Source organism: Erythrolamprus reginae, chromosome 7 (genome assembly GCF_031021105.1).
Source record: "Erythrolamprus reginae isolate rEryReg1 chromosome 7, rEryReg1.hap1, whole genome shotgun sequence".
NCBI lineage: Eukaryota > Metazoa > Chordata > Lepidosauria > Squamata > Dipsadidae > Erythrolamprus > Erythrolamprus reginae.
This window is the reverse complement of record NC_091956.1, coordinates 12,589,225-12,617,201: the sequence shown is the minus strand read 5'-3', so window position 1 is coordinate 12,617,201 and position 27,977 is coordinate 12,589,225. Positions and strand designations below refer to the sequence as shown.

Genomic DNA, 27,977 nt, shown 5'->3' with positions numbered 1-27,977 from the left:
TGGCTCGGTGGGCGTGGCTCGGCCACAGAACCAAGTCCACAGAACCGGTAGAGGAAGAAACCTGAATGTCACCCCTACTTGTATGACGGGCTATTTCCGAGCGGACTACTGTCTTGTTATTCCCTTATTTGTGGCGGTCCAACTCTCAAAAGGAAGTTTATAAAACCCGAAATCTGTTGACTCACATGAAGAAGACACCATGCTGACAATGATTGAAGACGATGTGCTAGAACTCTGCACCATCACGGTCACCAGGACGCCGATGACCAGGCCCGCCACGGGATTTGATAAGACGGAACCATCCTTGAAAATGTCTCCTGCTGCTTTGCCTGTAGAAATCAAAATTACAGGTAGTCCTTGACTTGTGACAGTTCATTTAGTGTCCGCTCCAAGTTGCAACAGCTCCGAATAAAGTGACTTATGCCCATGGGTCACACTTATACAACCAGAAGTGGGCTTCTAAGGTGGAATGGTCTATCTTTGGCAGAAATAAACTGGAAACTGCAGTTTAATGTTTCCTAATGTAAAATAATGCATTTGGGGAAAAGGAATCCTCAGTCTGAGTATTGCATTGGCAGTTCTGTGTTAGCAGAAACTTCAGAAGAGAAGGATTTAGGGATAGTGATTTCTGACAGTCTCAAAATGGGTGAGCAGTGTGGTCGGGCAGTAGGAAAAGCAAGTAGGATGCTTGGCTGCATAGCTAGAGGTATAACAAGCAGGAAGAGGGAGATTGTGATCCCCTTATATAGAGCGCTGGTGAGACCCCATTTGGAATACTGTGTTCAGTTCTGGAGACCTCGCCTACAAAAAGATATTGACAAAATTGAACGGGTCCAAAGACTGGCTACAAGAATAGTGGAAGGTCTTAAGCATAAAATGTATCAGGAAAGACTTAATGAACTCAATCTGTATAGTCTGGAGGACGGAAGGGAAAGGGGGGACATGATCGAAACATTTCAATATGTTAAAGGGTTAAATAAGGTTCAGGAGGGAAGTGTTTTTAATAGGAAAGTGAAGACAAGAACAAGGGGAAACAATCTGAAGTTAGTTGGGGGAAAGATCAAAAGCAACGTGAGAAAATATTATTTCACTGAAAGAATAGTAGATCCTTGGAACAAACTTCCAGCAGACGTGGTTGGTAAATCCACAGTAATTGAATTTAAACATGCCTGGGATAAACATATATCCATTGTAAGATAAAATACAGGAAATAGTATAAGGGCAGACTAGATGGACCATGAGGTCTTTTTCTGCCATCAGTCTTCTATGTTTCTATGTAAAGCATGCGCGGAAGCAAAGGAATAGCCAAAAATTGGCAAAATTTCGCACACGTGTCTTCATGCACAGAAGGCAAATCTCATGTGAGCACACTTGCGCTGGTATTGGGGGCAACCTGGGTATCCACGCACAATTTCGCTCCCTACCCAGGCGCAGTAGCAGAATTGCATTGAATTCCGCTAGCACTCAGAGCCGCGGGGGCGAGCACGCGTCACCGTTCCACCTTAGCAGCCCGCCTCTGCTTATAAACGTTGCAGGCTCTCCATGGTCAAAATTTGGATACTTGGCAATTTATGACGGTTGCAATGTTCCAGGGATCACCTTTTGCAACCTTCTTATCAGCAAAGTCAAATTGGGAAACCAGATTCACTTAACAACTGGAGTAACCCGTTTAACAACTGTGGCGAGAAAGGTCATAACAATGGGGCAAAATTCACTTAAATTTTTGCCTTAGCGACAGAAATTGTATGCTCAAGTAGGGTCGTAAATGGAGTATTACAAATAATCTTGGTAACACTAGAAGCTCCATAACAAAAAAGAACAATATTTGGAGAGGATCTGATGCACCTCACAGGATGTAAACCATAGCATAAAGGACAGAGGTTTACATTTATTAGACATTCTGTTTACTGTATATAAAGCATCACACAGAGCAAAGAGTACAGTCACCATGTGCTTTACTGCTCAAGCACTATATTTAACTGCAACAGGAAACAGGAAACTCTACTTAGAACAAAAGAGCATAGAGTACCATATCTTTCAGAATATAAGACACACCTTTTTCCTCCCTAAAAAGGCTGATAATTGTGCATCTTATACTCTGAATGTAGCTGTTTTTTCAGCTCTCACTAGCTGCTAACGATCTTCCCAGCTCTTACCTTGCAGGCTCTTTCATTGTTTCTGTCTGCAAAGAAGGTTTTTCAAGCCCTCAGTCTTTGCAGGGTTTTTTTCCATTGCTCTAACTTGCTCCGAATAACTTTATTTCCAGCCTAATTAGATGCTAACAATGTTCCCAGCTCTTGCAAGCTCTTTCATTGTTACTCTCTGCAAAGAATGTTTTCCAAGCCCTAAGTCTTTGAAGGGTTTTTTCCATTGCTCTACTTGCTCCGAATGTTTCTTTCCAGGTGCTAATAATGTTCCCAGCTCTTACCAGCTTGCAAGCTCTTTCATTATTACTCTCTCCAAGTAAAGTTTTTTTAAAGCCCTAACCAGGGAATAAAATAATGTGCTGGCTAAGGACGCTAGCCAGATGGATACATGGTAAGCAGATTCTTTTCCCTATTTTCCTCCCCCAAAACTAAGGTCTTATACTCCAGTGTGTCTTATATGCCGAAAAATATGGTATATACCATATATCCAAACTTGTACATACTACCATCTATTCACTGAATATTACTGTAATTGTTGCTCTGAAATACATTCCAACAATGAATTCCAACATTATTTCACCAGTCTTTCAAAGATGTGAAAAAGGTCCCATAAATTGTATTTAATTATCTGTTGTCTTCATAGCATCCAAGACTTATAGGGAAGGAAATTTGTTTCCTCAACTGGAGATGGAGATTACAATGGTTCCCATAGTTTTTTTGCATATGGGTGTATACGTTGATCTACCCATTTCAAGTCTGTGAAAGGTGTTTTATCTACTGAATCTCAGGGATAAGACGTTCTCCATCACAATGTGCATTTCCAAACACTTAAGGCACTAGATCAAGAGATTAGTTTGGGTAAGAGATTAAGTCCTTGATTGGCAGCTACCTGCCAGTATTTACAACAAGGCAGGTTGAAGAAAACAAACAGGTCTCTTCCACACCACACACATGTGATTGACAGCTCTTATGTCCAGTGGGTCTCAGTGGCTTAGTGTGTTCAACTAAGCGAGCCCAGGAAAACTGATCTTAGCCAGCCTCACTCCGAAAATCCCTTTGAGATATTAATGCTCTACACACAGAGTCTTTTAAGGGCGTCAAATGGAAGAAACAGTGAGAGTAGTGAACCAATTGACAATCTCGTAAACAAGCATCTCAGTCCGGGAGAAACCTTGGCAATAAAACATCTCAGTGTATTCAAAGTGACTACATTTTCATTGACTTGTAAGTCTGAGAACCAAACATGGTTTGACTGAACCAAACACGGAAACTCGAACAGGAATTTCTCAAACTTATACGTCAATGATCCTCCTGAGCAACCACTCCTGCCTCCTAGAGGCCCTGCGGGTCCTAGCATCAAGAAGAGGCTCCTCCTCTTCTGTTGAGTCACTCATTTCAGGAAGTGCAGAAGGCCCTGGTTGCTCTTCAGCCTCTGACACCATGTCCTCTTCGCTGTCAATCTTGGCTGCCAAGAACACAGGACACCTGCACCACACCTCCACTGTCTCTGAGTCCTCTGGGTCCATTACTAATTGTGCAGGATGCGAACGGACCACAACAGTATGTTTAATATTTGACTGAACCAAACATGAAAACTTGAACAGGAATTTCTTGATGCTAGGACTCGCAGGGCGTCTAAGAGGCATGAATGGTTACTCAGAAGGAGGTTTACTCATGAGTAGCACTGCTGGATATTGGGCCACATCCTCAAGTTATTTAAGGGGGAGTCACATGATGCTTCAGTGCAGAGAACAACACAGTTTGTCGCAGAAATCTAGTTTCAGTTCTTGTCTTTCAACTTATGTTTAAAAGAACCACAAAGTCTGGATGATTGAGAATCTCCATCGGCCTCTGGATAGTTTGGTGCACCTTCTCAATTTTTTCCAGACTTTGGGTCAAAATAAAAGCCATGAAGATCTACGGGACCGCCTTCTGCCGCACGAATCCCAGTGACTGGTTAGGTCCCACAGAGTTGGCCTTCTCCAGGTCCCGTCGACTAAACAGTGTCGTTTGGTGGGACCCAGGAGAAGAGTCTTCTCTGTGGCGGCCCCGACCCTCTGGAACCAGCTCCCCCCGGAGATCAGAACTGCCCCCACCCTCCTTGCCTTTTGTAAAGTTTTTAAGACCCATCTCTGCCGTCAGGCATGGGGGAACTGAGATATCTCCCCCGTGCCTATACAGTTTATACATGGTATGTTTGTGTGTATGTTTGCTTTTAATAATGGGGTTTTTAGTGTTTTTTAAATTATTAGATTTGTTCTTACATTGTCTTTGTTATTGTTGTGAGTCTACGGAGAGGGGCGGCATACAAATCTAATAAATAAATAAATACCCTCCATTGGTGGTTTGATGAAGCTACAAAGACGTTCTAAGTTCCTACTGGGCAACTGATCTCTTTGAGATAAATGCATTGCTTGGATATCAGCCAGTTCAACGTTTTCTCTGGTTGCATCAGGTTTTCCATGTGAACCCAAGAACAAGACCAAGCAATATCCATATAAAGTTGAGATTAGAAGGTTTGTTCAGGACTGCAGAGTCCGAGATTCAAGTCCCCGGTCACCTATGGAGCTTTCTTGGATGCCTTTGACCCCTGCCTTTTCTCTAAGCCCGGTCTAACTCACAAAACTGTTGCTACACTGATGGGGTGTGACATTAATATAAGTGCCAGAAGCCTCTTAGAACATTGTTTACCAACCTCAGCAACTTCAACATGGATGGCGTCCAAGACTGGTTGGGAATTTCTGAGAACTGAAGCCCGCCCATCTTCAGGTTTGTTGACACTTCCTTAGAGGGAAGGTTAATCACCCCAGCTACTCCTCAACTAAGGAGAGCAACAGTCTTCCTTGTTGTAGCAATGTATGGGCGTGAGAGTTGGACTCTAAGAAAGACTGATTGAAGAAGGATTGGCGCCTGTGAACGGTGGTGTGGCATAAATGATTGCGCATACCACGGACAGTCCGTGCAACCAAAAAAGAGGTGCTGAATTGTATAAGGCCAGACACATCACTAGAAGCCAATGCTACGAGACTACGTCTGATTTACTCAGGCCATATCCTGTGTGTAAAAATTCATTGGAGAAGTCAATGATGCTCAGAATGGTTAGTGGAATGAGAAGAACATTTCTTTGACTATGTCACAAAGGTGTTGGATGAAGGTGGTGCCTTGGATATTGCCTATCTGGACTTCAGCAAAGCCTTTGATATGGTTCCACATAAAGAGCTGATAGATAAATTAGTGAGGATTGGACTTAATCCCTGGATAGTTCAGTGGATTTCAAGCTGGTTGAAGCGTAGACATCAGAGAGTTATTGTTAATGGCGAGTATTCTGAGCACAGACAGGTTACAAGTGGTGTACCACAAGGGTCTGTTCTGGGTTCTATTCTTTTTAATATGTTTGTGAGTGACATAGGGGAAGGTTTGGTAGGGAAGGTTTGCCTATTTGCTGATGACTCTAAAGTGTGCAATAGTGTTGATATTCCTGGAGGGGTCTGTAATATGGTAAATGATTTAGCTTTACTAGATAAATGGAAACTGCGGTTTAATGTTTCCAAATGTAAAATAATACACTTGGGGAAAAGGAATCCTCAATCTGAGTATTACATTGGCAGTTCTGTGTTAGCAAAAACTTCAGAAGAGAAGGATTTAGGGGTAGTGATTTCTGACAGTCTCAAAATGGGTGAGCAGTGTGGTCGGGCGGTAGGAAAAGCAAGTAGGATGCTTGGCTGCATAGCTAGAGGTATAACAAGCAGGAAGAGGGAGATTGTGATCCCCTTATATAGAGCGCTGGTGAGACCACATTTGGAGTACTGTGTTCAGTTCTGGAGACCTCACCTACAAAAAGATATTGACAAAATTGAACGGGTCCAAAGACAGGCTACAAGAATGGTGGAAGGTCTTAAGCATAAAACGTATCAGGAAAGACTTAATGAACTCAAACTGTATAGTCTGGAGGACAGAAGGAAAAGGGGGGACATGATCGAAACATTTAAATATGTTAAAGGGATAAAAGAAGGTTCAGGAGGGAAGTGTTTTTAATAGGAAAGTGAACACAAGAACAAGGGGACACAATCTGAAGTTAGTTGGGGGAAAGATCAAAAGCAACATGAGAAAATATTATTTTACTGAAAGAGTAGTAGATCCTTGGAACAAACTTCCAGCAGACGTGGTTGGTAAATCCACAGTCACTGAATTTAAACATGCCTGGGATAAACATATATCCATTGTAAGATAAAATACAGGAAATAGTATAAGGGCAGACTAGATCGACCTTTTTCTGCCATCAGACTTCTATGTTTCTATGTTTCTAACATGCTGATTTGATACCATCAAAGCTAGTATCAAGATGAACATCCAACCACTGAAAGAAGCTGTGATTGACGAGGTAGCAAGGACTTGCCTATGAAGACTTCAAGACCGAATGGTTAAAAACTTTCCGTCATTCTTAATAAATTAAATTAATTCCGATTTCATGTTGTTCCTCCTTTTGCATCCTTTCTTTAATGATTCAGTTCCACCATTTCTTTGATATCCAGGTACCTCTTGTCCCATGGCAAGTTATCACGCAACCAGTTGGCCATGGCAAGTTGACCGCAGCAAATTGTCATAGACCCATCTACATTTGCTATTCTTAGGACCAATAATCCTCATTATTTAATGGCTTAAAAACAGAATTCTTTGGCCTTGTTGTCGCTTTATTTGCACATTCCTCGGCAGTTCTTTCTGAGTTGCAGTACTTAAAAATATTTATTCTGCAGAAATGAAACTTTTTAGGCTCTTAAATCAGGAACATTGTGTTTGTTGAGTTAGAGGCATACATAGAGATACTTGACATTCTTGCCTTACCTCCAACTAACTGGAAGGCAGAGCTGAGCACATCCAAGGAGCAAACGAAAAAATAAAGCAATCCGAGCAGAAGAATGAATTTCACGATGCCCCGCAAAATGTAAAGGACTTTGTGTTTTCCATCAAGCTCTGAAAAAGACAAAGGGAATGTTTACAGAATATAATAGCATATAGTTCTTTATTGGTCAAATGTGATTAGACACGCAAGGAATTTGTCTTTGGTGCAAATTCAGGTGTAATTAAAGCATTCACATAAATTAGCACGAACACAAATTCATAAGTAATTAGCACCAAATATAAGTCTCGAATCTCAGAAAAATCATCTATAAGTTCGCGGAGTCAAGGCTTATATTATGAACCCTGTGGATAACACTTGGGAACAGCAATTTTGTTGTCTTAAATCTGTGACTTGTTTCCTACTAACATTTGGCCTCTGGATCCAAACATAACCACAGTTTTTGTCTATCACGTCAACTTTTTAAGCAAAAGGATACCCTCAAAAATCATACAAATTGTGCCAAGAAAGGAAAAACTTACCAAATATACTGTTTGCAAAGAATAATTTTATTCATGCAAAGGCTATAATAGATACTGCAAGTTAAATTGTGTTCATACAAATAGTTGCTTTTTAATCGAATGGTAATTATACATATTAAGGTAATTTTTTTCTCTTAGAGCTTTTTCTGGGATATTTAATCTGTGGACATTCTCGCTTGATGCTCCAACAGCAGTCAGCCATCCTATGTACATCCCATCTACCTTGATAGAGGGCCTTCATGACCTTCATATCTTGGTGGAATCACTCACCCTGCTCATCACTGACTGCACCAAGATTTTCCGGGAAGATGGCAAGACGGCTATGTAAAAAATGCAATTTGATGTTGCCTAATTAACTATATTATATATATATATATAAGGTGTAGAGAAAAAACCTGACGTGGTAGAAGAAAAGTAACTATGGTTTTGAAACCAGCTCGCCTAATTAACTATAAAAAAGCTCAAAAATCAAACTCAACAGAAGTTGTGTTACAAATTGTTCCCCAGTGTAATAAATCAGAAGAAATGTTCTCATCATTAACATTTAACTTCAGCTAAAAGGTGATTTAAAAAACAAAACAAAACACAGAGCTTTAAAAACAGCCATATTTTAAAAGGGCCTTTTACTTTTCAAAGAGGAAATACCATTTGGTGTTTAGATTCTTTTATCAATGAAGCTTTTAGCACAAAAAGATATATATGTCAGGACATGAGTAAGAAGGGAGGTTTGGAAGGCACAAGCAGTGATGGGCTCCTACAGGTACGGTCAGGTATGCAGAACCAGTAGAAAATTTCTGATTTTTTTTTCTTTTTTTCCCTTCTGACCTCATAAATAATTTATTATACAGTATATTGAAAATTACACCGAAAGTTCAAATGGTTTGCTATTTTGTTCTAAAGACTTGCTTTCTCTATTGATTCATGACCTTTGAACATACTTAAGTTCAATAACATTATCTACCTACCTACCTACCTACCTACTTACCTATCTAATCTATCTGCCTGAACCATATGTTTTGTTAATTAATGTTATTGAACTTAAGTATGTTCAAAGATATATATTTACATCTATCTCTCTCTCTGTCTGTCTGTCTATTTATCTATCTATCTATCTATCTATCTATCTATCTACCTACCTACCTACCTACCTACCTATCTATCTAATCTATCTGCCTGAACCATATGTTTTGTTAATTAATGTTATTGAACTTAAGTATGTTCAAAGATATATATTTACATCTATCTGTCTGTCTGTCTATCTACCTACCTACCTACCTACCTACCTATCTATCTATCTATCTATCTATCTATCTATCTATCTAATCTATCTGCCTGAACCATATGTTTTGTTAATTAATGTTATTGAACTTAAGTATGTTCAAAGATATATATTTACATCTATCTGTCTGTCTGTCTGTTTATCTATCTATCTATCTATCTATCTATCTATCTATCTATCTATCTATCTATCTATCTAATCTATCTGCCTGAACCATATGTTTTGTTAATTAATGTTATTGAACTTAAGTATGTTCAAAGATATATATTTACATCTATCTGTCTGTCTATCTGTCTGTCTGTCTGTCTGTCTGTCTGTCTGTCTGTCTGTCTGTCTATCTATCTATCTATCTATCTATCTATCTATCTATCTATCTATCTATCTATCTATCTATCTTCCTGAACCATATGTTTTGTTAATTAATGCTGTTGAACTTAAGTATGTTCAAAGATATATATTTACATCTATCTGTCTGTCTGTCTGTCTGTCTATCTATCTATCTATCTACCTACCTACCTACCTACCTACCTACCTACCTACCTACCTATCTAATCTATCTGCCTGAACCATATGTTTTGTTAATTAATGTTATTGAACTTAAGTATGTTCAAAGATATATATTTACATCTATCTGTCTCTGTCTGTCTGTCTGTCTGTCTCTCTCTCTCTCTCTCTATCTATCTATCTATCTATCTATCTATCTATCTATCTATCTATCTATCTTCCTGAACCATATGTTTTATTAATTAGATAGAGTGTTAGATAGATAGATAGATAGATAGATAGATAGATAGATGTAAATATATACATGCCTGATAGCATTTGCACAATTTTGGGTGCTGTGCATTAACTGAGACTCAATTAGGAGAATATAAAATATGTAGGAAGAGGTTAAGACTTAATATTGCTTTGCTCTAATGTGTCATGGTTCGCCATGCCCTATTTTGTCCTTCTAGTCGGCCATTTGCTTTCAAAAGCAAAGAAATGATACAGAGAACATCAAGCTTATGAACAAAGAAATCATGCCATCCAAAACACAACCCATCCAAATGCTTTTTTCTGTCTCTCCCCTCCATCCACCCCCACCCACACCCCAGATATATAATGTTCCATGAGAATAACTTAAATGGAAGTTCTTAGAATCTGGAGAAAATAGCAATAGCAGTAACATGTAGACTTATATACTGCTTCATAGCGCTTTTACAGCCCTCTCTAAGTGGTTTACAGAATCAGCCTCTTGTCCCCAACAATCTGGGTGCTCATTTGACCCACCTCGGAAGGAAGGAAGGAAGGAGGGAGGGAGGGAGGGAGGGAGGGAAGGAAGGAAGGAAGGAAGGAAGGAAGGAAGGAAGGAAGGAAGTAATATCAATAGCATTTAGCATTGAGATTTATATACCACTGCCTAGTGCTTTTCCAGCCCTCTCTAAGCAGTTTACAGAATCAGCCTCTTGTCCCCAAGAATCTGGGTCCTCATTTGACCCACCTCGGAAGGATGGAAGGCAGTGTCAACCTTGAGCCAGTGGTGAGATTTGAGCCGCTGAACTACAGCTAGCAGTTAGCCAAAGTAGCCTGTGATAGTGCCTCACCTGACCAATGGATTCCGGTATCCTGAAGCTCGGGCAGCTTCCACGGATCTTCTTCCTCCTCTTCGGATACAGCAGTCAAAGCAATGGTGGAATACGCAGGCAAAAGCTCCACCTGGTTCCCCACGGAAATGACCCCATCTAACAGACCAAAGAAGCAAGCCAACATTACCATCGGTTCACCAATGGGAGAGGTGGAATTTTGTTTGCTTTTTTTTAACAAAACAGTTGGTGTTGGAAATAACGGAAGCAAGGAAAGACGAGGGATCAGAAGGTGGTCCTTCAATATTTACCTTTGGTGTCTTTCCTCTCTCCGTCAGGCATGATCTTCTTGGGTTTTGAGGAAGGGTCTTCAATACATTTATTGGTGTCTGTGTCTTCCAGTTCAGGCCACGGAGCCATCTCCTGAAAAGGCATTTTGATCAAAAGAGAAAGATCAATATTTAACATCCCACTATGGTATTTCCAAAGGTCGTCAAATCTGGAGAAATGGACAACCCCTTTAAATGCAATTTGCATAATACACCATCTTAGGTATCTGAGTGGGTGGCCGGAGCTGGCTTGGTTCTTCCGATTGGAAGCTAAGCAGGGTTAGGCTTGGTTAGTATGTGAATGGGAGATTTCTAAGGAATCTCAGGGCGTTAGGTGTGTTCCCTGTCAGCCTTTGGAATGTTCGGATTCCGAGGATGGGGATGAAATGGAAGCTGTCAATTTACCTGATTTAAGAGATGCAGAGGAATTTAGTGAGGAGGAGGAGATAGCAGACCAGTCGTCAAATGAAAGTATGCAGACAGACGTATCTTTGGACAGCTTGAGAGTAGAAGATAGCAGATGGATAGACCCAAAGTTTAGAAGGGTGCAGAAAAGAATGGAAGAAATTGGAGGGAGGAAGTTTTGAGATGCTATTTTAGAGTGTGTAAGTTAATTAATTATTTGGACCGGGACTCACTGCTCGCAGTCACTCATGCCCTCATCACCTCAAGGTTCGACTACTGTAATGCTCTCTACATGGGGCTACCTTTGAAAAGTGTTCAGAAACTTCAGATCATGCAGAATGCAGCTGCGAGAGTAGTCATGGGCTTACCTAGGTATGCCCATGTTTCACCAACACTCCGCAGTTTGCATTGGTTGCCGATCAGTTTGCGGTCACAATTCAAAGTGTTGGTTATGACCTTTAAAGCCCTTCATGGCACTGGACCAGAATATCTCCGAGACCGCCTTCTGCCGCACGAATCCCAGCGACCAATTAGGTCCCACAGAGTGGGCCTTCTCCGGGTCCCGTCAACTAAACAATGTCGGTTGGCGGGCCCCAGGGGAAGAGCCTTTTCTGTGGCGGCACCGACTCTCTGGAACCAACTCCCTCCAGAGATTAGAACTGCCCCTACTCTCCTTGCCCTTCATAAGTTCCTCAAAACCCACCTTTGTCGTCAGGCATGGGGGAACTGAGACATCTCCCCCGGGCTTATACAATTTATGCATGGTATGTTTGTATGTATGTTTGTTTAGTAAATGGGTTTTTTAAAAATCAAACCGGTTTTTTTTTAAATATCTTAAATTATATTTGGATTTGTTATAAATTGTTTTTATTCTGTTGTGAGCCGCCCCGAGTCTGCGGAGAGGGGCGGCATACAAATCTAAATAATAAATAAATAATAATTAATTAATTAATTACACCACTTCTGGAATAGAACAGAAGCAAAAGCGCTTTCGTCAAATTGAAATCAAGCCAAGATGGCATTTAATGTCTTCGCTCTCTGATAAGTGAGTTTTCTATTGCATGATGTATTGCTTTGCAATCAACAGAAACCGGCTCAGAGATATAAATGACTAATTAGAGAGATAAATAACCTTATATCCAGTCCAAAAGAAATGAAAGAAATGAAAGTATTTTCTCCGTAACAGAACTGTGATTTATTAGGATTGAAGTAGAAGAAATAAAAGAAGTGTTATTTGTTTGAAAATTAACTGTCTGAGAAGCTTATTATTAACAGCCAATTCCAGCCTGATTCAGAACAGTAGGCTAGCTTGTGTCCAGTATCAGGTTGCTACCAGTACCTCTATGGTCCCTTCCAACTCTTTCCCACACCAATGAATTAGGGGTTCTTGAAATAACATGAAAGATTTATGCCTAAACAGAGTTAAATTTAAAGTAGAAGTAGAAAAGACAAATCTGAACTTCATGAAGCCTGGAACAGGTGGTACAATTAGCTCAACCAAAACAACGACTTAAAATTTTAAAAAAAGTAAAATTTGAGTTAGTGTAATATAAAGAACAACCAATTCTTCTCTTTCCTACATGGACTGGAAGAAACTAAGCTCTAATATGTAATATTATAAATCAAATAAAACAGTCTGATCTGAGCAACAAACCAGTTGTTGAACAAATACAAAGACTTGAAGAAACATGCCACCTGAAACATCCACAAATAATTTGGTGTTTTTTTCTGTTCTAACGTAATTAGATAAGAAGTGGATTATACCAATGTAAATAAAAGTTACAAGGTTATATATGTTATAAACTACATACAGTGGTACCTCTACTTAAGAACTTAATTCGTTCCGTGACCAGGTTCTTAAGTAGAAAAGTTTGTAAGTAGAAGCATTTTTCCCATAGGAATGAATGTAAAAGCAAATACAGTGTTCACTCGATTTTCGCGGGTTCGAACTTCGCGAAAAGTCTGTACCACGGTTTTTCAAAAATATTAATTAAAAATACTTCGTGGGTTTTTTCCCTATACCACGTTTTCTCGCCCAATGACGTCATATGTCATCGCCAAACTTTCATCTGCCTTTAAAAAACATTTTTTTAAATAAACTTTAATAAATAAACATGGTGAGTAATAATCTAAATGGTTGCTAAGGGAATGGGAAATTGCAATTCAGGGGTTTAAAGTGTTAAGGGTAGGTTTGTGATACTGTTCATAGCCAAAAATAGTGTATTTACTTCCGCATCTCTACTTCGCGGAAATTCAACTTTCGCGGGCGGTCTCGGAACGCATCCCCTGTGAAAATCGAGGGAACACTGTAATGTGTGCAAACCCATTAGGAAAGAAATAAAGTTTGGAATTTGGGCAGGAGGAAGAGGAAGAAGAGGTCGCTGCTGAAGGAAGAAGGTGAGGAGAGGGGAATCAAAAAAATCCAAAACTTTAAGGCTTAAAAAAAAAGAGGAACTTTGAGGTGGTGCCGAGAGAAAGGAAAATGCTCCGTTCGCTCTGGGCTGCCCAGAGCGAAGGGAGCGTTTCTTTTCTCTGAGCACTGGCAGAGGTTTATTCCCTCTCCAAGTGTCCAGAGAAAGGAAAATGGTCCGTTTGCTCTGGGTTGCCCAGAGCGAAGGGAGAGTTTATTTTCTCTTGGTGCTGGCAGAGGTTTATTCCCTCTCCAAGTATCCAGAGAAAGGAAAATGCTCCGTTCGCTCTGGGCTGCCCAGAGCGAAGGGAGCGTTTCTTTTCTTTGAGCACTGGCAGAGGTTTATTCCCTCTCCAAGTGTCCAGAGAAAGGAAAATGGTCCGTTTGCTCTGGGTTGCCCAGAGCGAAGGGAGAGTTTATTTTCTCTCGGTGCTGGCAGAGGTTAATTCCCTCTCCAAGTGCTCAGAGAAAGGAAAATGCTTTGTTCGCTCTGGACTGCCAAAACCTCCTGAAGCGCCACTGAAAGGTTCCTCTGGCAGCCCAGAAAAGCCCAAGATGGTTGGGATTAAAGGGGAAATGGCAGGAAACTGGCCGGGCCTTTGTGCAGCTCTCAAATTTCCTGGGAAATTTTTCCGGGCTCGGGTTCTTAAATAGAACACAGAATTCTACCAAATAGAACACAGTGTTTTTAACAGAATTCTGTGTTCTTAAATAGAACACAGAATTCTATGAAACTTGGAATAGATGGTACAATTGGGTTAACCAAAACAAATACTTAAAAATCTTAAATATCCATAACACAGTCAAATACATTACTAATATATATATATTACATGGTATATTTGTGTGTATGCTTGCTTTTAAGAATAATAATAATAATAATAATAATAATAATAATAATAATAATAATGTTTAGCAATCTTGTTACTCCGTTATTCTTTCTCCCCCCACTAGATATAAGTGTGAAATTAACATTGTCAAGATTTTTATAAATAATATAGAAAACAATAGTTAGAAAGCTGTAGTAGCGATGCCAACAAGTACCGTAAGTTGGCAAACTTATAAATCGTTGAGTGTTTAAGTTAGTCTTACGTTTGTATAGGTTATGTTTTGTTTTTAGTTTCTGTTTATGTTTTAATGTGAATTCTTTTTGTTGTTTTGTATTTGTTTTGTTTTCTTTTTAATGTTAATAATAAAGATTTTTTTTTAAAAAAAAGAAAACGGTTCTTAAGAAGAGGCAAAAAAATCTTGAACACCCAGTTCTTATCTCGAAAAGTTCTTAAGTAGAGGCGTTCTTAGGTAGAGGTACCACTGTATTAGGCTGTAGAAGCCAAGGGTTAATAGGGTGGTTGACGTGAATGTTGAATGTCTGTTATATAAATATATATTCATATAGATGGACTTATAACTGAATGTATGACTATATATATATATATATATAAATGTACATATATGTCTTTATGTGTTTGTATGTTTGATTATTTATTTATTTATTTATTTATTTATTTATTTATTTATTTATTTATTTATTTATTTATTTATTTATTTATTTATTTATTTATTTATTTATTTATTTATTTATTTATTTGCCGCCCCTCTCCGTAGACTCGGGGCGGCTAACCAATCATACATACAAACATACCATACATAAATTGTAGACGCTTAGGGTGAAAGAATATCTCAGTTGCCCCATGCCTGACGACAGAGGTGGGTTTTAAGAAGCTTACAAAAGGCAAGAAGGGTGGGGGCTATTCTAATCTCTGGGGGGAGTTGGTTCCAGAGGGCCGGGGCCGCCACAGAGAAGGCTCTTCCCCTGGGTCCCGCCAAACGACATTGTTTCGTTGACGGGACCCGGAGAAGGCCCCCTCTGTGGGACCTAATTGGTCGCTGGGATTCGTGCCGCAGAAGGCAGTCCCGGAGATAACCTGGCCTGGTGCCATGAAGGGCTTTATAGGTCTCATTATTTGTCTCATTATTTATGTATATATTTAATACAGATTATTTTTTTTTAAAAAAATAAATTTATAGTAGAAGTCGATGGCTTCTTTTGACACTGCTTTTTGGACCGAATTCCCCCTGGTCCTCCACATTTTAATTCTCCTCTAAGAGATTTTTGACCTTTCCTAGAACCCAAAGAAATAGCAATGTCTATACTAGCTTCTATGCGCCGACAAAGTATTGTTCCTGACTCGTCAGCCATGACAGCCCCGTGAAAGAACGAACAGTGCGTCTTCACACAGTAAAAAAACCTGTTTTTTTCTCTTAAATTACAGAGGAAGGGACATGGTAAAATTGGAGGGCAATGCAGAGAAGAAGAAAGGGAGCCAAAACGTTCAAACTACTTATTAACTCAATAAGCAGCTAAGACTTTTAAAACTGGATATCCTGTTCGGGATTGCACAGAGTTTACAAAGTGAACCCAGAGAAGCAAGGTTTGTTACACCCTCTTTGAAAACGTTTATTCCTTATAAAATATCACCATGATGTAGGATCTCTCTATTTCTGTCTAAGCAGAATTCCCAAATAACCTACTGTATTTCTTGGAGTATAAGACACACCTTAGTTTTTGGGGAGCAAAATGGGGGAAAGAATCTGCTTACCAGATATTAATTTGGCTAGCATCCTTAACCAGCACATTATTTTATCCCCTGGTTAGGGCTTTAAAAAAACTTTACTGGGAGAGAGTAACAATGAAAGAGCTTGCAAGCTGGTAAGCGCTGGGAACATCATTAGTACCTGGAAAGAAACATTCGGAGCAAGTAGGGCAATGGAAAAAAACCTGCAAAAACTTAAGCTTGGAAAACATTCTTCGCAGAGAGTAATAATGAAAGAGCTTGCAAGCCGGTAAGAGCTGTGAACATTGTTAGAACCTGGTTAGGGCTGGAAAGAAACCTATTCGGAGCAAGTTAGAGCAATGGAAAAGAACCCTGCAAAGACTTAGGGCTTGGAAAACATTCTTCCCAGAGAGAAAGAATGAAGGAGCCTGCAAGGTAATAGCTGGGAAGGTAATTAGCATTTAGTTAGGGCTGGGGGGGAAAAGCTACATTCGGAGTATAAGATGCACTCAAATTATCAACCTCTTTTAGGAAGGAAAAAGGTGAGTCTTATACTCTGAAAAATATGGTAGCTGTAGCTTGGAGGCAATCCTGGAATCATTTAGAGCTAATTAATTTTAGTTCAGTAAAATTGGACTTATGCCCAGAAGGAAGCTTCTATATATAGTTTAACCCCTAGCCCCATTAAAAGATCAGTTAACACAATGTAGAATCTTTTTTGAATTCACCACCACCTTGGAAATACAACTAATGTTAGCTGGCAAGGATCTATTTACTGGCTGACGCTACTTCTATACTTCCAAGTGACCCCAAATTCGGTTCTGTCTGGATTAAATTACTGTAATGCACTCAGAGTAAGATACCTTTGGAAATGTTTTGGAAAGTGCAAAATTGCAAACTGGTACAAAATGAGTATTAAATGTTCCAATCACATGACACTGTTCTGTATTATTTATGGTGGCTGCTCATTTTGAGGAAGGGAAGGGGGAGCCCATCTATGAAACTGTCGGAAGTCTTCAAGGCATAAGATTTGGGATGATACTAAGCTTTCTAAATAGATTCAAGCCTTAAGATCAGGGTTGGAATCAGGGCATTTTTAGTACTGTTTTGTACAATAGGAGTATCTCTGCATGTCAAAACAGGAGTACTCCAACAGGCGTATCTCTGCGTGTCAAAAGACAAGATGGTAACTCTTCAAGATTATTTTTATATACTGTATATAGCATCACAGATCAAACAAAGCAACAGTCACCATGTGTTTTACTGCTTAACGGTTTCCTAAGAACATAGATTAAATACAATAGATCCAAACTTGTGAACACTGCCACCTACAGGCTGAATACTACTGTAGTTATTACGCAAAACTATATTCTAACAAGAACCATGGCCATGGGTTACATATACAAATGGACAGCTCTTCAATTTTACTGTTTCAACTTCCACCTTAGAATAGAATAGAATTATTTATTGGACAGGCATGATTGGACACACATATGCTCTTGGAGTACATAAAAGAAAAAGATACATTTGTCAATAATCATAAGTTACAACACTAAATGATTGTCATAGGGTACAATCAGGAAACAATAAATATTAAGGTAAATCGTAAGTTGAAACAATTTATATCCAGGACGTTGATCTTATGCCTTAACTAACTTCTTAAGGATCTTGACTTCTTAACCACCTTTATTGATACACAGAGGTGTCTAGTTTTCTCAAAAGAGATGCCAGGTCTTCAAACATTATTGTGTTATCAATGCTAATTTAGGCAATAGGTATTCTGCCAGTTCAGACCCGTTCGGGTGAATGTGGGCGCACACTCACATTTGCAAACTGCTAGGGAAGGTAAGTTAAAACCACCCCTGAATAGGTAGCTGTAACTTTGAACAGTCTCTCAATGAATTGTTATAAGTTGAAGATTACTTGTATTTCTTTATTCACACATTGTAACTTATACTTGGTACTTGCAGAAAGCATTTCTCATCTGTCTCATTTCTATATCAATATCACTCTCTCTCTCCCATCTATCTATCTATCTATCTATCTATCTATCTTTCTATCTATCTATCTATCTATCTATCTATCTATTTTTCTATGTATCCATCCATTCTTTCTCTATCCCTATCTCTCTCACACACACACACATACACACACTGTCTATCTCTACTTCTACATTTCTATCTACCTATCTATCTATCTATCTATCTATCTATCGATCATCTATCTATTTCCATCTTTCTCTCTCTCTCTCTTCTATATTATTATTATTATTATTATTATTATTATTATTATTATTATTATTATTTATTGGATTTGTATGTCGCCCCTCTCCGTAGAATCGGGGCGGCTAACAACAATGATAAAAACAGCATGTAACAATCCAATACTAAAACAACTAAAAACCCTTATTATAAAACCAAACATACTCACAAGCACACCATGCATAAATTGTAAAAGCCTGGGGGGAAGGAATATCTCAGTTCCCCCATGCCTGATGGCAGAGGTGGGTTTTAAGGAGCTTACAAAAGGCAAGGAGGGTGGGGGCTATTCTAATCTCTGGGGGGAGCTGGTTCCAGAGGGCTGGGGCTGCCACAGAGAGGGCTCTTCCCCTGGGTCCCGCCAAACGACATTGTTTAGTTGACGGGACTCGGAGAGGGCCCACTCTGTGGGACCTAACTGGTTGCTGGGATTCGTGCGGCAGAAGGCGGTCCCAGAAATAGTGGAAATTTCCCACCATTCGTCAAACCATCAGTGATGACCAGCAATCCACACTCCCAAACCAAGCAAAGTGAGCACACGTGTACAAAACATGTACTTCTGTCGCGATGTGAACTGGCAGGGAAGATAACTAGAACCTACCCCTGATACCTACCTGCCACCTACATACATACCTACATACATAGCTTAATTCTAAAACCAGTTTTGCCTTAGAATGTCCCAGCTTGGATTTCTACATTCTTCAAAGACAAAACTGTGCTTTAAAAAATGTTGGCCCCAGAAATAAAATGAAAAAAAGAATCGAAAGCCAGAAGTAAAATGTTAATGTGTAAACAGCTCATGCCAAGTTGTGATCGATCCCATTTTTATCTCCAGGGAAGAAATTTTCTGGCTGAACAAGACTCATTGTTTTCATAACCTGCAGGCCAGTGTTTCTCAACCTTGGCAAATTTTGATATATGTGGATTTCAATTCCAAGAATTTCCCAGCCAGGTGGGAGTGGCTTAATGATCATGTGACTGGAGGGGGTGGCTTAAAAGTCATGTGACTGATTTAAAGGTGGCCAATTTGACATCACTCACATCAAGTGGATTTCAATTCCAAGAATTTCCCAGCCAGGTGGGAGTGGCTTAATGATCATGTGACTGGAGGGGGTGGCTTAAAAGTCATGTGACTGGTTTAAAGGTGGCCAATTTGACATCACTCACGTCAAGGGTTAGGGTTAGGGTGCCTGGCCTCTCCTGGCCTCAAAGAGATGCAATTTCCCCATCTATTTGCTATTACTGAACATCCAAAATATACTATTTAATTATATGTATATATGCCACATGGGTACATACATATTACACACAGGCACACAAAAATATACATTATCTACTATATAAAGTGTATGTACACACACACGCATGCACAGCTCTGGAACCCATACCACACCTCAGACATCAACACCCTTGAAAATGTCCAAAGATATTTCACCAGAAGAGCCCTTCACTCCTCCACTCGAAACAATACCCTACGAAAATAGACTAACAATCCTGGGCCTAGAAAGCCTAGAACTACGGCGCCTAAAACACGATTTGAGTATTGCCCACAAGATCATATGCTGCAATGTCCTACCGGTCAATGACTACTTCAGCTTCAACCGCAATTACACAAGAGCACGCAACAGATTCAAACTTAATATGAACCGCTGCAAACTTGACTGTTATCGAAGCATGGAACTCATTACTGGACTTGACTGTTATTGAAGCGTGGAACTCATTACTGGACTCAATTGTGTCAAACCCTAACCCCCAACACTTCTCCCTTAGACTCTCCACGATTGACCTCTCCAGATTCCTAAGCGGCCAGTAAGGGGCGTACATAAGTGCACTGGTGTGCCTCTCGTCCCCTGTCCAATTGTCTTTCCTTTCTTTCACCTATCTTATATATTCTCTTCCTTTCATATATCCTCTCCTCTAAGTTCACTTTCACCCTCTTTCATATTATCACATGTCTATCTTTCTTCCTATGTATTTGTGTATTGGACAAATGAATAACTGAAATAAATAAATAAAATAAATAAATTATACACATTCAACCTCATTTACTGCGACAAGAAAAACAATACCCGGAGCCCAGAAGGGAAAAAAAGGGGGGAGAAAATCATTTTTTTCCCTACCAATTCTGCATAACCCCACTCTACTCGTAGGAGCCCCTCACTGCACCAGGAGGATTTTCATAGTTTCGCCACAAAGAGTCAAGCTATGTATGGACTTTAACTGGCTTTTGAAAGTGGCAGATAGGGCTGTGTCTCTTTCTGCTTAACTTTAATGAGACGTATTATCTTGAGCACTAATCGACTGCAATAAAGCTCGTTTCGCTCTCCAAGGAGCAGAGGGCAAACTCTGTTACTCAGCTAACAGTTTTACATTACTTCTTTCTTTCCCCCAACTCGGGGTCACTATCTCCTGATTATTTTATATTCTTTGTTTTCATTTATCGTATCGGTTGGCCACCAGTTCTTAGAAAGGAGAGCGGGATCAATTTATTTATTTTTATTTGTTCGTTTGTTTTGTCAAGTACGTATTGGTGGTATGCAAAGATATACTATCTTCTACTATCTTACTATCTTATTAGATTTTGTATGCCGCCCCTCTCCGAAGACCCGGGGCGGCTCACAACAAACAATTAAAAAAAATATTATACAGGCACAAATCTAATATTAAGAAAAAACTAAAAAACCCATCATAATTAAAAACCAAACAGCACATACATACCAAACATAAATTATAATAAGCCTGGGGGAAAGGTGTCTCAAATCCTCCATGCTTGGCGGCATAAGTGGGTCTTAAGTAGTTTACGGAAGACAAGGAGGGTGGGAGCAGTTCTGATCTCCGGGGGGGAGTTGATTCCAGAGGGCCGGGGCAACCACAGAGAAGGCTCTTCCCCTGGGGCCCGCCAGACGACATTGTTTAGTCGACGCGACCCGGAGAAGGCCAACTCTGTGGGACCTTATCGGCCGCTGGGATTCGTGCGGTAGCAGGCGGTTCCGGAGGTATTCTGGTCCAATGCCATGTAGGGCTTTAAAGGTCATGACCAACACTTTGAATTGCATATAACAATGTTTATATACATGATGCTAGTAAGAGAGAAACATTAGGACAGGGGACAGAAGGCATGCTGGTGCACTTATGCACACCCCTTACTGACCTCTTAAGAATCGGGAGAAGTCAACAGTGGAGAGTCTAAGGCAGAGGTCCCCAACCTTTTTTGCACCAGGGACCGGCTTTAAGCTAGACCAGTTTTCCACGGCCTGGTGGGGGGGGGGGGCTTTGGTCATATGGGGGTGGGGTTATGGAGGGGTGGAGCTTAGTGCATATTTATTTTGCCGAAGCTGACACGGCATATCTGAATCGTCTTAGCCATGCAACATTTACTCACACTCAGCGGCTGGAGGTTCACGCGCATTTCCTTACCCCAGTCGCCAGGATACAGTGTCGCAGCGCAGAACAGCCGGGGGGAGAGAGAGCCTCCCACCCCATTTCAAGAACCGAAGTCGGTTCCGCAAGAGGGGACGTGCCGCGACCGGTTCCGCCGACGCTCAGGAAGCTCGCGGCTCTCCGGTTCACTTTTCAGCTCGCTGCGAACTTGAGGCCAAACGTTCTGCAACCGCGGCTTCTTTCCCACTCCTGCTGCTCAAACAGCCGGCAGCGGAGATGATTAAGCAGAACGGAGTCCGGGAAATCAGATTCAAGGGTTATGTAACGCGCGATCCACGGTCATTACTGTACGCTGACCCCTGGTGATTAGGGGAAGCAATGCTTGAGGGTCTCGCCAGGGAAAGAGCGGCGGGTTCTTTCGAGACCGAAACCGAGACCGGGAAGAAAGGGGAGGGGAACAGAAACAAGAGATTCGTGGGATTACACGAATCTCTTGTTTCTGTTCCCCTCCCCTTTCTTCCCGGTCTCGGTTTCGGTCTCGAAAGCACCCGCCGCTCTTTCCCTGGCGAGACCCTCAAGCATTGCTTCCCCTAATCAGTGATCGCGCGTTGTAGGACTTGACCTTTACTTGCGTCGAACGGGGCTCCTCTTCTCTTTTTTTTTTCCACGCTGCAGGAAGAGATGGGGAGGGAGAGGACGGAGGGGACGGAGGGTGGAGAAGGATGCTCTCTTTGGGGACTTCTCATCGGAAACCAGGGGAAGGGAAGGCAGCGGCTGTCAGCGCCGCCGCGGACCGGCTGAAAACCCCCAACGGCCCGGTCCTGGTCCGCGGACCGGCGGTTGGGGACCTCTGGTCTAAGGGTAAAGTTTTGGGGGTTAGGTGATGATACTACAGAGTCTGGTAGTGAGTTCCAGGCATCAACTACTCGGTTACTAAAGTCGTATTTCCCCAGTCGAGTTTGGAGAGGTTTGCTTTAAGTTTGTATTTGTTGTGTGCTCATGTGTTGTTGTGGTTGAAGCTGAAGTAGTCGTTGACAGGAAGGACGTTGTAGCAGATTATTTTATGGGCTATACCTCGGTTGTGCTTAAGGCGATGTAGTTCTAAGCTTTCTAAACCTAGGATTGTAAGTCTAGTTGCGTAGGGTATTGTTTTGCAACTGGAGGAGTGGAGAGCTCTTCTAGTAAAGTGTCTCTGGACATTTTCTAGGGTGTTTATGTCCGAAATGCGGTGTGGGTTCCAGCCAGATGAGCTGTATTCAAGGATTGGTCTGGAGAAAGTTTTGTATGCTCTGGTTAGTAGTGTGAGATTACTGGAACTGAAGCTACATAGGATTAAGTTAACAACTCTTGAAGCCTTTTTTGGCAATGTTGTTGCAGTGGGCTTTGGCACTAAGGTCATTCGATATGAATATACCAAATATTCCAATATAAAGGTGAAAAGAAAGGAATAGGTAATATTTGGCATGAACGAAAATCTATCTTTCTGCAACTACAGGATATTAATTTCCCTACTGGCCAACTATCTGTATAAAGAGAGAAGCCACGGAAATCTATTTTGGATTTAACAAGCTAAATTTGTTTCCGAATAAGAATTTCAATACCTTGATTAAACTTTCAGAATAACAGAATAACTGAGTTAGAAAGTTAAAAATGTTAACTTAAAAGAGTTAGAGGTCTTCTAGTCTACCCCCTTACTCAGGCAGGAAACCAAATAATTTCAGACAAATAGGTTTCCAATCTTCTTAAAAACCCCTAGAGTTGGAGCATTTACAACTTCTGGAGGCAAGTTGTTTCACTGATTAGTTGTTCTAATTGTCAGGAAATTCTTCCTTAGTTCCAAGTTACTTCTCTCCTAATTCAGTTTACACCCATTGCTTCTTGTGTTACCCTCAGGTGCTTTGGAGAATAGGTTGACTCCTTCTTCTTTGGGGCAACCCCTGAGATATTGGAAGACTGCTATTGTGTCATCCTATAGACCAGTGTTTTTCAACCAGTGCGCCGCCGCACAATAGTGTGCCGTGAGACATGGTCAGGTGTGCCGCGAAGCTCAGAGAGAGAAAGAAAACAAGAGAGAGAGAAAGAAAGAAAGAGAGAAAGAAAGAGCAAGAGGGAGAGAAAGCAAGCAAGCAAGAGAGAGAGAAAAAACAAGAGAGAAAGAAAGAAAGAGAGAGAGAAAGAGCAAGAGAGAAAGCAAGCAAGCAAGAGACAGAGAAAGAAAACAAGAGAGAGAAAGAAAGAGAGAGAGAGAAAGAAAGAGAGAGAGAGAGAAAGAAAGTGAGAGAGAAAGAGAACAAGAGATAAAGAAAGCAAGGGTGAGAAAGAGCAAGAGAGAAAGAAAGAGAGAGAGAGAGAGAAAGAGAGGGAGGGAAAGTGGGAGAGAGAAAGACATAGAGGGACGTAGGGAGGGAGGGAGAGAGAGCAAAAAAGAGGAAAGAAGGAAGAGAGAAAGAAAGAGGGATGGAGAGAGAGAGAAAAAAGAGGAAGGGAGAGAAAGAGGGAGGGAGAGAGAAATAGAGCGAAAGGGAGGAAGAGAGAGAGAGAATTGTTTTGTCCAAACTTTTTCTAGCCGCCCCCCCAACTCAACGTGCCCCATGGTTTTGTAAATGTAAAAAATGTGCCACGGCTCAAAAAAGGTTGAAAATCACTGCTATAGACCCTTCATATGGAACATTGGAAATGAAACAAAACTCTCAGAAACTGTGCTTACATCGTTTCAATAGATTATATTTAATTTTTGAAAAGGCTCTTGAATGTTAAAGAACGATTGAATCTTTTAAAAATGAATTTAAAAAAAACAGAATCAAAGAGAGTTAAATGTTTTCTAGAACTCCTTCCAGGTTGAAGAGAAATACTATAGTTCTATGAAAACTTATGAAGATATATTTATATGCTGATGGCTTACATACCATGCCTATCAGTGAGTCACCATCATCTGGACTTCTCTTTTCAGAAAGGAAGGGCAATAAATCTGACATTTATCATTTGAAGAACAAGGCGGGACATGATAGCAGTCTTCCAATAATTTTAGGCGCTGCTACAAAGAAGAGGGAGTCAACTCGAATACAGCTCATCTGTCTGGAACCCACACCACATCTCAGACATCAACACTCTCGAAAACGTCCAAAGGTACTTCACCAGAAGAGCCCTTCACTCCTCCACTCGTAACAGAATACCTTACGAAAATAGACTAACTATCCTGGATCTTGAAAGCTTAGAACTGCGACGCCTAAAACACGATTTAAGTATTGCCCACAAGATCATATGCTGCAACGTCCTTCCGGTCAATGACTACTTCAGCTTCAACAGCAACAACACAAGAGCACGCAACAGATTCAAACTTAACATCAACCGTTCCAAACTTGACTGTAAAAAATATGACTTTAACAATCGAGTTGTCGAAGCGTGGAACTCATTGCCAGACTCAGTGGTGTCAGCCCCCAGCCCCAAACATTTCTCCCTAAGACTCTCCACGATTGACCTCTCCAAGTTCCTAAGAGGCCAGTAAGGGGCGTACATAAGTGCACTGATGTGCCTATCGTCCCCTGTCCAATCTTCTTTCCTTATCTCATATATCATACATTTTCTCTCCTTTCCTCCAACCTCTCTTCTTTCTTACTTTCTATCATTATATATATAACTTAATGTCTATTCTCCTTCATATGTATTGTATATTGGACAAAGAATAAATAAAATAAAATAAATAAAATAAACTTATTCTCTAAAGAATCAAAGGGGAAGACCAGAAACAATGGATAGAAACTAATCCAGGAGAGAAACAACCTGGAATTAAGGAGAAGCTTCCTAACAGTGAGAACAATTAACCAGTGGAACTGCTTGCCACCAGAAGTAATGCATGCTCTATCACTGGAGGTTTTTAATGAAAGATTGGACAGCCACTTGCCTGAAAGTGTGTAGGATCTCATGTTTGAGCAGGGGGCTGGACTAGAAGACCTCCAAGATCCCTTCTGGCTCTATTCTTTGATTGGTTAGTTGGATTTCAAAACATATGCTTCGGAGGAACAAAACCATTTTTTTCTTTCTTTCATACAATTCTGTCCAATTCTTGCACGCTACCTGGAAGGTTTACTTGGCAAGATTTTTATTCAGAAGTGGTTTGCCATTGTAACTTTTGTGGTTGGCTCTGGCCCAGCTCCTGCCCCAGGGAATGGGGAGGTGGATGCAGGGGAAACTTCAACATGTCACAGGCCTGTGTTATTGCTGACAGAATCAGTTCAGAGTTTAGTTTCCTCGGACGAAGAAGAAGGTGGGAGTGACTCGGCAGAGGAGGGCTTGGCACACAGCCCAGGCAGTCAATCTCCCTTATCTTCCCTTGATTCAGATGATGACATTTTGGACCCATGCAAGCACAGAATTATGTGTAGAAGAGACCAAGTAAGAACATATTACAGGAAATAAGTGAGGCTACCTGTGTTTGGCTGGGGCTCCAGTAATTAGGGCTGCTGCTCTAAATAGCAGCGTGTGGGTTTGGCCGTTGTGGAAGAATATCTGATCGGAGTTCATCAGGAATCCTGTGTTTTCTGGACTTTGTTGCTTTTTCACGCCTTGGAAAACAAAGCAGAGCAACGTGTGTGTGTGTGTGTGTCTCACTTCGTTGGAAGAAGAAGGGGTGTGAAGTTTCTTCACAGCTGCTAGCTAAGTACTTAATGGCTGCTTAAGGAAAATTGTACAGACTACCGAGTGCTTTTTGCAATACAAAAAGAGTGCTTTGTTTATTTTGACTTTTATGATAAAGAACATTGTTTTGAATTTTCAAACGTGTGTGTGTCTAAAATTTGTACCCTTGAATTTTCGGGAGGCTCCTATCAGAGAGCCTGGCAGAACAGTAACCTTCCTAGCCTGGGAGAAAATGATCAGCTCAAAGGTCCATCCTCCTTCTTCATGCTTAAGGTAGGAGTAGAACCAGTGATGGGCTCCTACAGGAATAGCCAGGAACGCAGTTCCAGTAGCAAAATTTGGAGCTCCACCCCAGAACACCCAATTTGCACGGAAAGATGTTGAAACAAAATGCATAAGCCATGGCCACAGTGTGGTAGTAAAATTTTGGTAGCCCATCACTGAGTAGAACTCATGGTCTCCCAGTTTCTAGCTCTAACTACTGTGCCAACATAATTGATAGCCTGTAGCTAACCAGTATAATAATAATAATAATAATAATAATAATAATAATAATAATAATAATAATAATAATAATACAGTGTTCCCTCGATTTTCGTGGGGGATGCGTTCCAAGACCGCCCGCGAAAGTCGAATTTCCGCGAAGTAGAGATGCGGAAGTAAATATACCATTTTTGGCTATGGACAGTATCACAAGCCTTCCCTTAACACTTTAAACCCCTAAATTACCATTTCCCATTCCCTTAACAACCATTTACTCGCCATTATTACTGGTATTCACCATTGAATAAGACACTTCGTGATCCTGATATTTATAAACATAATTATTTATTAACAATATTTTTTTTTTGTTATTTATTTCAAAAATTATTAGTTTGCCGATGACGTATGACATCATCGGGCGGGAAAAACCGTAGTATAGAAAAAAAACCCGCAAAGTATTTTTTAATTAATATTTTTTAAAAAAACGTGGTATAGGCTATTCGCGAAGTTTGAACGCGCGAAAATTGAGAGAACACTGTAATAATAATAATAATAATAATAATAATAATAATAATAATAATAATAATAATACTGCAAGGAAGCTGATGAAACAGTTGATCACATCCTCGGAGGCTGCAAGAAAATTGCAGAGACGGACTACAAACAGAGGCATAACTACGTGGCCCAGATGCTCCATTGTGCCACAACTACCATCTACCAGTGGTAGAGAACTGGTAGGATTATAAAATTGAGAAAGTGGTTGAAAACAAACATGGAAAATACTTTGGGACTTTTGAATTCAAACTGACAAGGTTTTTGAACACAATGCATCCAACCTCACGATTGTGGAAAAGAAAAAAGTGTGGATTGTTGATGTCGCCACACCAGGTGACAGTCGAATTGATGAGAAACAACAAGAAAAACTTAGCCGATATCAGGATCTTAAAATCGAACTACAACGACTCTGGCATAAACCAGTACAGGTGATCCCAGTGGAAATCAGCACATTGGGTGCTGTGCCAGAAGACCTCAGCCGGCATTTGAAAACAAGAAACATGGACAAAATCATGATCTGTTAGTTGCAAAAGGCCACTGTATTTGGATCTGCGCACATCATATGAAAATACATCACACAGTCTTAGACGCTTGGG

General features: G+C 40.5%; 1 protein-coding gene across 2 annotated transcripts in view; it reads right to left on the bottom strand.

The window, feature by feature from the left end:
* The window catches only part of SLC34A2 (solute carrier family 34 member 2), a 53,370-nt gene that overhangs the window by 19,559 nt on the left and 5,834 nt on the right, over nucleotides 1-27,977 (bottom strand). For both annotated transcript variants that reach the window (XM_070756990.1, XM_070756989.1), the window contains exons 2-5: nucleotides 10,682-10,793; nucleotides 10,392-10,529; nucleotides 6,990-7,118; nucleotides 186-329 (exon numbers count right to left, since the gene is read on the bottom strand). In XM_070756990.1, coding sequence (XP_070613091.1) covers nucleotides 186-329; nucleotides 6,990-7,118; nucleotides 10,392-10,529; nucleotides 10,682-10,790 — 520 coding nt within the window. In that variant the 5' untranslated portion in view covers nucleotides 10,791-10,793. The remainder of the gene's footprint in view (nucleotides 1-185; nucleotides 330-6,989; nucleotides 7,119-10,391; nucleotides 10,530-10,681; nucleotides 10,794-27,977) is intronic.